General features: G+C 44.4%; 1 protein-coding gene across 46 annotated transcripts in view; it reads right to left on the minus strand.

Moving 5' to 3' along the window:
* Positions 1-232: 232 nt before the first annotated feature.
* SCML4 (Scm polycomb group protein like 4) overlaps positions 233-12490 on the minus strand; it is a 136932-nt gene continuing 124674 nt past the window's right edge. For 13 of the 46 annotated variants that reach the window (XM_084962378.1, XM_084962303.1, XM_084962369.1 and 10 more), the window contains one exon: positions 5728-11547. In XM_084962378.1, coding sequence (XP_084818504.1) covers positions 11422-11547 — 126 coding nt within the window. In that variant the 3' untranslated portion in view covers positions 5728-11421. Of the gene's footprint in view, positions 11548-12490 lie in introns of all 46 variants that reach the window. The other 33 variants (XR_014806764.1, XR_014806777.1, XR_014806806.1 and 30 more) reach the window with 16 other exon arrangements.

The following is a 12490-nucleotide window of genomic DNA, read 5'->3' on the forward strand; positions in this document are numbered from 1 at the left end:
GGAGACCCCCAGGGCTCCTATAACAAGTCACTCCTGAGCCATCAGGGGGGCTGGGCTGCAGGCACCGGTGGGAGGGACCTCGCAGGCAGCTGTGAATCAGGCCTTTGGGGTCTTGGCTGTTAAAAGGCTGCCTTTGAAAGACTTTTCCTTGCTATGCTTATAGGAACTATTCCCAATGAAATATTAATGAATGCTAAAAAAGTTGATCAGACAAAATACACAGAGGCTCATATAAATTCCATTCTTTATTAAAAATACTGAAATACTTTTTACAGCAAGAACAGAAAATACTGCATTGTCTTGGAATCTTCAGATTTAGAAATTCTTTTGAATTGGTCCCAGGTTCATGATACTCCATACTAGAAAAAAAAATGCTACATCAAAAATGAAAAAAAGCACCTGAAAATACTAAAATCATTAAGGCCAGTAGTGTTTACTTGACGAAAGTGTACATATCTGACTACAGGGTACCTACAGTCACTGTTTATGGGAATACATTAAAATCAGAGCTCTCAGTAATGAAAGAATTGGCCCAAGGGACAAAGTTATAGACAGTAACCAAAAGGTTTTGAAAAATTAAAAGCACATTTTGATATGGGGTCATATATAATGGGCTATTTGCTAACAGTCTATTTGCACGGAACATTGTGAACAATGACCACATCGACTTACTCCTGAAGAAGCGTTTCACTCAGAGGCTGCTTATTACAAAGAAGACACACTGTAAATATGTGCAGAAGACATGTAGATTCACACACACAGGATGCATCTGTGTTACAGTATGTGGTGAAATTAAACTAGAGGATAAATAAGTTTAATAAACTCTACACTTCGAGGCACATGAGGATTAAAATCACGTTGTTTCTAAGTTATGAATACAGCATCTTTTCTCCCCACCCCCGCCCCCATTTTTCATACCTTAGTGTAATGCCTATTTGCATTTAACCTAGTTATCTTATGTTTGCATGCTTTGCAAACTGAATTACAGAACCAAATTGCCTATTACAACTTCCCATTACGTGACACAATTACATAGGAACATGGTGAGGTGAGCGGATGGTCCCAACGTCGGGAAACACGGATTGCATCTTGCTCACAAAGAGCAAAAATTAAGGAGCTGCTCCTTCCTCACATGACAGGGTTTACTGCTCTTTCTCTCCAGTGTAAATGCTGTTTCCCAGCACAGTCAGTCCCATTCACTGATTTCTGGTTTGCAAAATTAGACCCACTGGCATTTAAAAAATAAAAAAGCCAGACCCAAAAACTATACCACTGCCTAAGCTCCAAGCGCTCCACATTCCTCAAGCACTTCTAAATAAAGCAGGGAGTTGGAGTAATGTTCCAGAATTACCTTATGTCCATAAAAAGTGAAAGCACAATGAATTTTCAAGTAATTAGAGCATCTGTAGTACACACACCAGGCCCTTTTGCACACGTGCCTCAGCCCAAGCAAATGAAGCAAAAACTTTCATGGGATGACCTTTGTCTCAAATCCCCAGACCTAACCACAAGTATACACAGGAAAATGTGCCCACACACCCTTTTACAATCTTTAATTAAAAGGGAGGGGAGACCGTCTAGGTGGAGACAATGGCCATAGTCAATCCTGTTTTTCTCTTACCGAGATGAGTAGCTGCGGCACCTGTACTCTCATTAAGGACAGAATTTAGACAGGGAAAGCGTGCAGCTGCCAGTCTCCCAGGTGGATGGGGAGCAGAATGTCTCCTGTGTGGGCATGTCAGGGTCGAGATGCAAAATAAACAGGTGGAAACATGAGATTAACTAAGGCTGAGTTGAAAGAAGGAATCTGAAAATAAACCCCTCAACTTATAAAACGAAAGGCACAACATTTCAATCACCATCATTCAACCTCGAGAGTTTAGCAAACATGGATTTCCACTGACTCAGAATTCCTCATCACTTAGCAAGAGCCGTGTCAGACAACCGCAGCCTAGCATAGCTGGTGTAACACTACCTTTTGGCCTCACGAGGCTTCATGATGTTACCATGGCACTTAACAAAAAGCTCTCACTGTTAATGTGAAGAAAAAATAGCAACAGGATACAATTATGATGAAATGATTTTATTTCATCTTATTTAGTTTCCGTGTGTGTATAGCATAAAAAGTAAATTTATCTACAAAGGTACTTATAGTATAAAATCTTTGTATTAATAAAATTACTTCTGGGGATACACAGGAGAAAATCTCATCAACTGATATCTATAAAATGAAAATATATGCTGTATAAAGCAACTGCTATTTCAAAATTTCTGGAGGATGAGATGGAAAGGCTCATTTTTTTTTTTAATCCTCATATGATCAAAGCCATAGCTGGCAGATGGCAACAAATTAAGTATTGTGGCTTAGAACACAGTGGATAATGAAAAATACCAAAGTCCTCCCAACTCTCTCACACCTGGGCAGAAACACTTCCAGTTCCTATGGAGGAAACAAGTTTACCTTCTAGAAAGACCACTGCGGGGGTGGGGTGGGGGGAGCAGTGGCACATGATGGTGCTGAATAAAGGCCAGGAATAGAGCATCCCCATTCCAGAATTTTGCTTCCTTTCTTCCTCCTCTAAACCACATTTCCTTCGGGAAATATGTCATCATCTTTACCTACCCAGACATAAGCCACTTAATACTGTCACATCTCGGTAGACTCATAAATGTCTAAAAACAAACCCTCACCGCAGAAGTGCTTCTGAGGTAGGTCACGGTGCTTCATCTTTGATCCTGGCTGGCCCTCCTCATTAAGGCTGAGACCCTGGCCTGGCTTCGGTCACTGGGAGGTGCAGTCAGTGCTTTGGGGGTCTGGACAAAGCTACGTGTTCTATAAAGGACTGTGGATGATCCTAATTGCTCCTGGAGGGCACTGACTTCGTGTGGATTGCATGAGGCAGCCTGGCTAGGAGAAACAACTCATGCTTCTCAAGAGGTAAGTCACATCGGCTTCAGGTCACTTGGCTCTTGACCTTTGGGTCTGAATGAGGAGGGACGCCTCGTGGGACAGGCACTGGGCCTGGGCTTGAGGAAGGATGCGAGGCCTATCAGTGAGACATCAGGGCGAGTCACAGAGTGAAGCCATCAAAAGGGACAGGACTCTTCCGCCACTCAAGGGACAGACTGCATGGGCAGGACCTTGAGGAATGGAATGAAAAAGCAGAGATCGGGTGCAAGCATGACAGGGCTGGAGGCCGGTGACGAGGGGACGATGGGAGGCAGGCAGGGGGCAGGATGGTCTAGCCACGGAGGGAAAGGCTACCTGTTAATTCTCTATTTCTCTCTCCACCACCTCTTCTTCCCACAGGGCATCTGAGCTAGTGGAATGAAGAGAACAGAAAAGAGGAAGCAAAAGACGCACGGAGACAGGAAGGAAGAGTGAAATGGAAAGTAACAAATAATGAGGAAGGAGAGCAGAGTGATGCTTATGCGGCTCAGAGGAGGAGCTATGGGCCCACAAGAGAAGAGAATGAGAACATATCTAGACGCGGTCAGACGGCAGGAGTGGCAGAAACTAGAAATCATAAAACAGAAGACTGAGGAGCCCACAGCCCCACTGGCCTTAGCTGTAAATGCCTTTGCAAGTCAGGTGGACGCCAACCTCCTCTTCCAGATGAGGAGATGGGAGTTGGGGGGTTGTTTCTTCGCACTGCACCATAATCCGCCCCAGCAGAGAGGAGTAGAACAGGTGGGAGATGCTGCGGAGAAGGAAGTGAGTTGTCCATACGCCCCCTAAGGCTTCTTGCTCCCAGTCCTCTGGCATTCCAGGGTCCTAGGTACACTCACAATACCCTGCACTTACGATGCCTAAAGATACAGCAATGAGATTACTTTAAAATGAACGTGCTGAATGTTCATCCAAGTGACACTGCCCTTCAAAGTAGCCTATGCCTTGCTGCTCCTCATCCTGACACCTGCCTAGTACATATAAGTTAACAATGAAGTATGGCTGTTATTGCTCAAACCATCTGACCCAGTAAGGAAAACAGACAAGGAAAAGACACATGAGCAAGGAGACACACTGTTTACATCTCAAATGGGATACCTCTGTTGCTCATCAGACATGATCCCAGTGACTTTGGCTCAAAAAAAAAAAAAAAAAAAAAAAAAAAAAAGAAATCCACCCTCAGGTGACGATAGCTTTTCCACTTTGAAAAGAATGTGTTCTAGCCCTTCTAAAGACCCCCAAAAAGATGCACTAGAAATATTCTAAGCAATGACAATATCCTTGGAACATGTGCTCAGGCTTTTGAGGTGAATACTTTGAAGGTGAAACACTCAAAGTTTTGGTGTGGTAGTGAGAAAAAAATCAGTCATATGATTCTATTCTTACCACTCCTATGTAACCATTTGGGGGGGGTGGGGAGGGAAAAGCCCCTGATCTTTTCTTTTCTTTCTTTTTTTTTTTTTTTTGCTTTCTAGGTCCACTCCTGTGGCACATGGAAATTCCTGGGCTAGGGGGCGAATCTGAGCTGCAGCTGTCAGCCTAAGTCACAGTCACGAGTCTTATCTGCAACCTCCACCATGGCCCATGGCAGTGCTGGATCCCTAACCCACTGAGAGAGGTCAGGGATGGAGCCCACATCCTCGTGGATGCTAGTTGGGTTACCACTACACCACAACAGGAACTCTGCCCCCGATCTTTCTGAATCTGTTTTCAAGGATGGAGATGGGAAAAGAGTGAAGAGAATGGGGAAGGCCTCTTGTGGGCTGGGCCCTCCCAGGCGTGCTACCATCAGCTCTAGGACACAGTGGCCTGTGGGGAGACCCGGCACCCACCTATCCTCTGCAAGGTGAGTAAGGCAGTGGGAATGAGGGCTCATGGAAAGTGCTCTCTGCCTCTTGGAGACACTTACCACCACTCTTAGGCAGTGAACCAGCCCAAGGAAACCCTACTCATTGCTGAGAGGCGCCATGGATTGCAAATGAAAAGGAGAAGGTGTCTTAAAAGTAAAGCTGTAAAGAATCCGTTGCTGCTCTCTAATGTCTGCAGTAGAGCAGGAGGCCATTCAAGACAAAAAGAGGAGAGCGACACGCAAGGTGCTGAGACTGTGGGGTTGACCTCCTCGGGTGTCTGGGGAATCAGAGAAAGGCCTCATCGCTTTTGGTCTGTCCCTTCAGCATGCCTCCTTTTGGTAAAGGTATGGGGTCCAAAAAGAAACTAGCGGCTTTTTGAAGAACATATGGAAACTAGTCAAGCATTCGTTCATTCCATCAGCCAGTGAATAGTAATGAGGTGCCTTATTGTGGCAGGTGCTGTGTACAGTGCAGGATAGTAGCTACTTTTTCCAAGGACCAAGACTTAAAATATTTTCAGAGAATCTGCTCCATAATCCAGAATTTTACCTAAGTAAACTATATAAACTACAAGTTATGTGAACTTTGGGGTTTGATTTCTACATCATTGCTAGATAGTTCTTCTGAATAAGAACGCTCTAGAGAGCAAAATCTCCTCTGCAATCCCTTTTCAAACCTTTCCCAACTCCTTGTTTGTAAATACACATTCACTGGGGCATGTATCCATAAGCACACCGACTTGGGCTTGGCGTCATAAACTGCATAACTTGCATAAATTCACAACAGACCATGTTTACTTTTCTACCATCAATGATAACTTGTTTCTGTCTCAGCTAAAGCTCTTAGTTTATTATATTACCGGTGAGGACGATGAAGAGATAGGGCCTCCACGTCTCAGAGCATCTTCTTCAGTTAATGAGGCACAGGGACTTAATGATATTTATTCCCACAAGCTTTCATAACTCACATGCTTATGTGACCACAGCCAGATTTACAACTACACTGAAGATCCTGCCAGGACACCCTTTGTGTATGTGTGTGTGTGTGTGTGTGTGTCCACAAGAGTTTCAATCGTTTTTCATGACGGGGCTGATTAATCTGATGGCCATGACCTATTTGAGTCCTACATTTACACTGTCTGCTCCTCTACCCTGATGCGGTGGAGCTGGGATCTACTCGTTGATGTCAGTTTGTATTATAGGCGTGGTGACTGCCTGGACAAGCTCTGTTAAAAAGAGAAAGACTGCAGAGTTGGCTTCATCTCAAGCATCTGTGATTCACAGACATCTGTGTCTCCCTGAGAAATAACTTTTTCACAACCAGAGCTGTCCAACAAAGAAATAAGCCACTTCCTATGGGAGTGAATGCCCCCTAATGGGAAGTGGTCAGGCAGAGCCATTTCTCAGGGCTGTGGGGAAGGTGCTCCAGTGCTGCATGGGGAGGTAGAGCCTTCCTGAGATTTGGGGGTGCCACGCTTAGGATGGAGGTAGCCTCCGGTCACACATGCTTACTGAAAAGTGACACTCAGGGAGGGTCTGCGATTTCATAGTGAGCTGTTTGGAAAAGCAAAGCGTTGGTTGTGTTCCAAAGTAGGATCCAGTAGATGTTTGTGTTGGCCTTTGCAACAAGCATCTAGTACATGGAACCAACTCTAAGGCTCGGGTCATGCAGTCGAGCTACAGAGCAGAAGAAGGGTGGGCTGGCAGCCCAGAGCAAGTCTCAGTGGTACATTTAGACCCTCTGGATGGAGAGATGCCCCATCATTACTTAACCAACTGCTGAACAGCTCTTGGCCTCGGATGGCTCGCTCCCAGCCTCTCCATATCAACTCTGGATACAGCACCCTGACCTGGAGGAAGCTGTCATTTTTCAGCTCTGCTTGCTGTCTTTTCCTCTGGAGGAAATCAAGCTCAATGCCAAGCATGAGGAGAACCCCAGGCTCTTAAGGATTTTAAGAGCACAGGTCTGGGGCCCTGCTTAAGAAAGCAGGGAGTGAAGAGAAGCAAACCCTCCTCCAAAAATATGTTTTTGCCCAGAACTGCTTCTAACTCAGGGGAATTTCCTGCAGCTCGGGAGAGCCGGAATGAGCCTTCTTCTCAAGTACAGATTTGGTGAAGTCCATGTGTGATAATACCACTGTAACCACAAAGGAATTTACCACAGGAAGTGTCCCAGCTGTTGCTTATTAGCATTAGAACAAATTACACAAAGCAAATTGTTAGCAGACCTGTTTCCATAATATTTAACTGGTGGCAATAAATAAGAGGGATTCTCTTTCAAGCAAATGCTAGATTTCCAAAGATCCAGCTCCCAATCGTCTGTGGGGGAAGCCTCTCTGATTAGAACAATAGTTGGAGGGAAGGGCACCCTGAGGCCGAGGCTTCCAGAGCTCCCCCACCCACCCATCCACCCACCCCAGGCAGCACAGCTGGGAGCTCTGGGAGACCAGCCGCTGGGGTGACAGCGCAAGATGCAAACAGGACTGTTCATACCTCTGGATGGCTGACCATCTGCTGGGCTCACCGTTGCGGTTCTCAGCATGGTTTTCTTATGCCATGTGGCAAGGCTACTCCAACTACGCAGTTCTTGGAGTGTGTTTGTGACAAACAAAAGACCACAGCCACAGATGGGTGTTCATCCCTCTCCTTAACAAAATATTGCTGTTTCAAAAAAATCAACTATTCCTTCCCAACCACGTCTTGTTATCTGAAGTTTAAAAAAAAAACGTTGAGTCCCATCTCCTCATCCTCTAAGCCCATCAAAGAAGGTTGAAAAAGCACTGGGTCGGGACGAACATCGGACAGCACTCACCTTCTGCTCACACGTATGGAAACCTGGCTGGTTCTTTAGAAAGAAAGCAGACCATCTCCATCTCTCAAGACCTTCTGGCAATGACTAAATTCGAGGCCCTGGTTACTTCTGGGCATTTCCAATGATCTTCACAGCTATGGAAAAATTCTTGTAAAACAATCTCAGAAAATAATAAAAAAATATAATTTTAGTTTTAAAAATTCCACAGAGCACAAAAATACAAAAACAAGGTATTGGAGCTTATAGGGCCTTCTAGAAGAGGTGCTGACTTAGCTTCCTAAGACGTCATAGTTTTGTTTTCCCTTCCTTCCTGTTTCCTTCTCATGCACACCAACCTCAGCTCAATATTCCTTCCCAGTCTATTTTAATATCCTATTTGGTTCTCTGGAGGAGCTCCCAACTCCTTCTCCTGCTGTAAAGAGAAATACACGGCAACTCTGCTGAAGGGAAGTGATGGGAGCGCAGTGTAACTCTGGCGGGCACGAAACCGGGCGATCTCTGTTCAGCAGTACCCCTTTCAGGCCTGTTCCCTTGGTCACACGAAACAGAGCCTCGGCAGGCTGGACGAGTCCAGTCGGCGCCAGGACAAGGCAGGCCCAGAACTGGGCACCTTCCCCCAGCTGCCTCCAGGGCGCGCCCTGCTGGCACTAGAGGGGATAGCTGGTAATAACAGCCTATAGCGGGTTCTGCCTCAGTGCTGCAAAGCTGGAAAGATTTTGAAAGGAGCAAATGCAAAAAGTGATACACTCCCAGCTACTTCTAAGGCTCTTCCAACTAGAGCTTCAGGAAACACACACACACACACACACACACACACACACACACACACACACACACACAATGCACATCTTTTACCTGAATTTTTCACAAAGGGAATGACGCGCTTCATAAAATATTTAAAATGCCTTAGGCAATAGAACTGTCTGTAGATTTCTTTTTAAAGTGTTTTACAGTCAAGTGTAATTGGAAATGTTTGGAACATGAACACACACACATACACACACACATACTCTCACACACTCTAATTTGGAATTATGCAAAACTGTATCATTATTCACCACAACCCGAAGCAAATCTACGGCCGTGGAATAACAAGTACCACATCTGTACAAGTGTGAGACCCCCCCCCCCCCCAAATAAGCTCCCATTTGGATGACAGTGACACACATGGCCTGACTCTGTAAGGTCCGTTTAGAGGAAATGGCCTGGAGTGTTTTACATTTGCTAAGCTATTTAGCTGCCTGGTTTGACAAGATTTTTGAAAAGGGTGAAAATTAATTATAATTGCCGTATTGCTACAATAATTTGGTCGGCTAATTGCATTTCAGTGCAAAAACAGGCAAGAAAGAATTTCCTCCCTGGGTTATTCTCTGATATGGCAGCATTCATTTTAAGAGTAATGAGATTTTTAAAAAGTCAAACCTTAAATATCATGGCTTCGGCAATCTGTCCTGCTTCAAGTTTAATGCAAAATGAGATAGCACCTCCGTTAGAGCAGTTCCACAGGAACATGGACCCAGTTTTCTGCTAGATTTGAGATGGGAAAATATCTCTCCCGTGAAAACTATACCAGGTATCTCTTGGACATGGTTTGGGGATGATTTTGATTTGACGGCACCAATGTTGATGTTTTTGTATGGAGGGAAGCACTGGTGGGAATGGGGACGAAGTTTTCAAAGTCTCTATGAGGTATATGTGGATGAAGAGGCACCGCAAGTTTCAGAGGACTGAGCAAAAACAGTGGAGTCAGGGATGTGGGTTGTCATGGGATTTTCTGCATTTCACTGATTTCACATTGGCCAATCTGAATAAACTGGCCATGGTTTCTTGAGGGAGACTAACTCCAGACGTGGAGGTGCTCCAGTAGTGAGCACTTCACAATTACCAAACTCTGAGGGACATAGCCACTCTGTCACTTCAAAATCTTGAAGACTCTGTTCCAAGGCCTGATTCAGGGTAGTTTTGTCAGGAGCCAGAACCAAAAGACATTCAACAATTCCACAATCTAACTTGAGCTCAGTTCCGTGGGCTATTTTAAGACATTCTCCTCCATCCCCTCTCTGTCATGCTTTAAGTCCAGCCACCATTTGTGTGTCTATAAAGGATTTTGCTGTGATGTGCTTTCTCAAATACTACTCATCAAAGTGGGTTGGACAGCCTGGTATGGAATGTTTCTTCCCATCCTCATCCAAGTTCTGATTTATAGAGGATTAGCATACAAATCTACCCAGGGCTGCCCTCAGGTTTGTTCAGGTCTAGTTCTGCACAAGGGCACCGGGTGGAAGAATGAGAGGGCTGAAAACCCACCCTGTTCCATTCACCAGCAGACCTCTGCCCAGGCTGCATCCCCAGGATGATGTGCCTTTTCTAATTTGCATTTGGGCCCAGGGAGGCCCTGGGTGGTCCTTGATCCTCCCCCTCCCAGACATCACAAAATCTAGCATTCATCTCCTCACCTCCAACTCCACAGATGTGTTTTTAAGGAACAGGTTATGCCCATGGCACATGCGAATTCATTTTGAAGATATGTTTCCTGTTCAGTAAGAGAAGAAAGAAAAGAGAGACAAGGACAGAGAGAAAGGAAAAGGATAAAAAGAAGAACAGAGACGAGGCTGCCCTTCTGTCTAGTAAATTGTGGCTTCATTGTCCTTCCCTGGACACAGCTGCAAAGGGGGAGAAATCAATTTTTTTCCATTACTCCATGGTAAGTAAGGAAAACCTATTTGTCAATGGAGTTAAACCCAATAATAGCATGTCTGTGTACATGCCGTTATTATTAAAATTAGCCAGATACAGCTACATAATCCCACAATGTTACTAGAAACCAGCACTCTTCCATTTCAAAGCTTAGTTGAGAATTTTTCTTCTTCCTTTTTAAAGAAACACCACGGCTAAATGTCACTAAGATTCTCTGGCGCGCCAACATATCAACACCTCAGTAAGGACTCTGGAAGGGAAGGAACTCCAAAGCCCATCTGGGAAGACCATGCTTCCAAATTCTTGCCTTTGCAGTTCAGTCAGTAATGCTTGGGTATGAACTAGAACCTTCTAGAAGATGATTTCTTTCTAAATTGCAATCTGTGGTGCTTATGGTGGAATAAATTCCCTATGTCTGTGTAGGCTAGATCTTGTTCATAGAAACCCTAATCTATCCACTGGTACTGAATTTCAGGCTATTGCAGTGAGGGTCCTGAAATTTCATTAGCAGTCTGCCCTCTAGTGGGGCAACACAGTACTTCAGATAACTAAGAACAGAAAAGATTTTTCTCCTTCTCTTTCAGAGAGCAAAAGAATTCAAGTTTTCCAGATAGTGCAAGGTGAGGCATCTGTCCTCAGAAGACAGCTTCCAGAGCTGAATCAACCAAGGCTCACAAAGATAGGTCCTCCAGTCAGAATTAAAAACAAGTGGTGCTGTGGTGGGTGTCTCTGCAGAGCCTGCAGAGACAAAGGTCCTTCTTCTCACATTCTTGGAAGCCTCAGGGTTCTCCTTGGGCAATAGCATTCAGTTGTTCCCCACCCTCTCATTATAAAAAAAGGACCCATGCTGAGAGCAACCAAGCTACCAGAAATGTTAAAAATAATAGTCTTTTTTGATAATTTTTTGGCAAATCATTAACACAGAGGAACCTTTCAAGGGGGCCGTGTTGGGTTTTTAAAAAGCTGAAGATGCATGAGTTTTCTAAAAAGACCAAGTCTTTGTGGCTTTTATTTTTCAGAAGAGACTCTTCGTGATGGTGGCTTATGTTGGTAAGGCAGAAGATGATCTTGAGATCTGTTGTCTCGACTTTTGCCTCTATCTTTTAAACACCTTCAGAACTTGGCTTGCTTCAGTTTATCAATGTGGTAGCAGAGTTTCAGTGCAGGTCCTAGCTTCAGGCCCAAGTATTTCATGATCATGTCACTCTTCAACAACAAGAGGGCATTGCCATCAATCTCCTGGTGGAAGAGGATCAGGAAAAAAGAAAACCCAGAAAGGTGGTCAGAGTAATCAAATAGAGGATGGTCAGGGAATACGGTAAGGGAATATGGATTTACCTATATGTATATTCTCTCAGTCCTAAAGCAAGATCTTAAAAAAACAAAGCCCACAAATACTATGTGCTCCTCTTCCCATCATCTCCCTGGGGTCATTTGATACCCTGGATCTTTCATAGTCCTGCTCTCTCTTGATTGAAAGAATCTAACATAATCCCAGCCATATTCCTAAAATCCCATGTATGATGTTTCTTTCTTTGTCCAATTTAGGGATAAAGGAGCAGGAAGTGTTGAACGAACTGAATGTGTCCCCATCACCCCAAATCCATATATTGAAATCCTAGCCCCCGAGGGATGATATTTGGAGAAGTAATTACATCACGAGGGTAGAGACCTCAAGAATGGGGTTAGTGGCATCATGCAATGAGAAGATGGCAGTCTGAAACCAAGAAGAGGGCTCTCAATAAAAGCTGACCTTGACAGCACCCTGATCTTGGACTTCCAGTCTCCAGAACCCAAATATATTGCTGTTATTCATAAGCCAGCCAGTCCATGGTACTTTGTTACAACAGCCTGAACCTAATAAAACAAAGTGTCACCCATTCAGACCCTGAAACTAGTGGTTATCTTTCCATTCCAGGTGCTGGTATAAGGCTCTGATTTGCATCCTCATCCTAACCTCTCTTTCTTTTCTTGGTAAGACCACCTACTTTAGCTGATTACCAACTTGCTAATGACACTCTATAAAGGATTTCATACACTTTTTTGGCCCTGTCAATAATATTAGGTAGCAAACAACTAAATAATGCACCTGCTTCATCTGGGGATTTAGCGCAAATAACTACTAAAGGAATGCCAATCCTTTGAGGTCCTAGTATTGCTCCCATTTGTCTCTGAAAATGGT

The sequence above is a fragment of the Sus scrofa genome, chromosome 1 (assembly GCF_054392235.1).
Source record: "Sus scrofa isolate SSC_HxYL_T2T_F1_AM1 chromosome 1, Sscrofa_HxYL_maternal_Yorkshire_Landrace_v2.0, whole genome shotgun sequence".
Classification (NCBI taxonomy): domain Eukaryota; kingdom Metazoa; phylum Chordata; class Mammalia; order Artiodactyla; family Suidae; genus Sus; species Sus scrofa.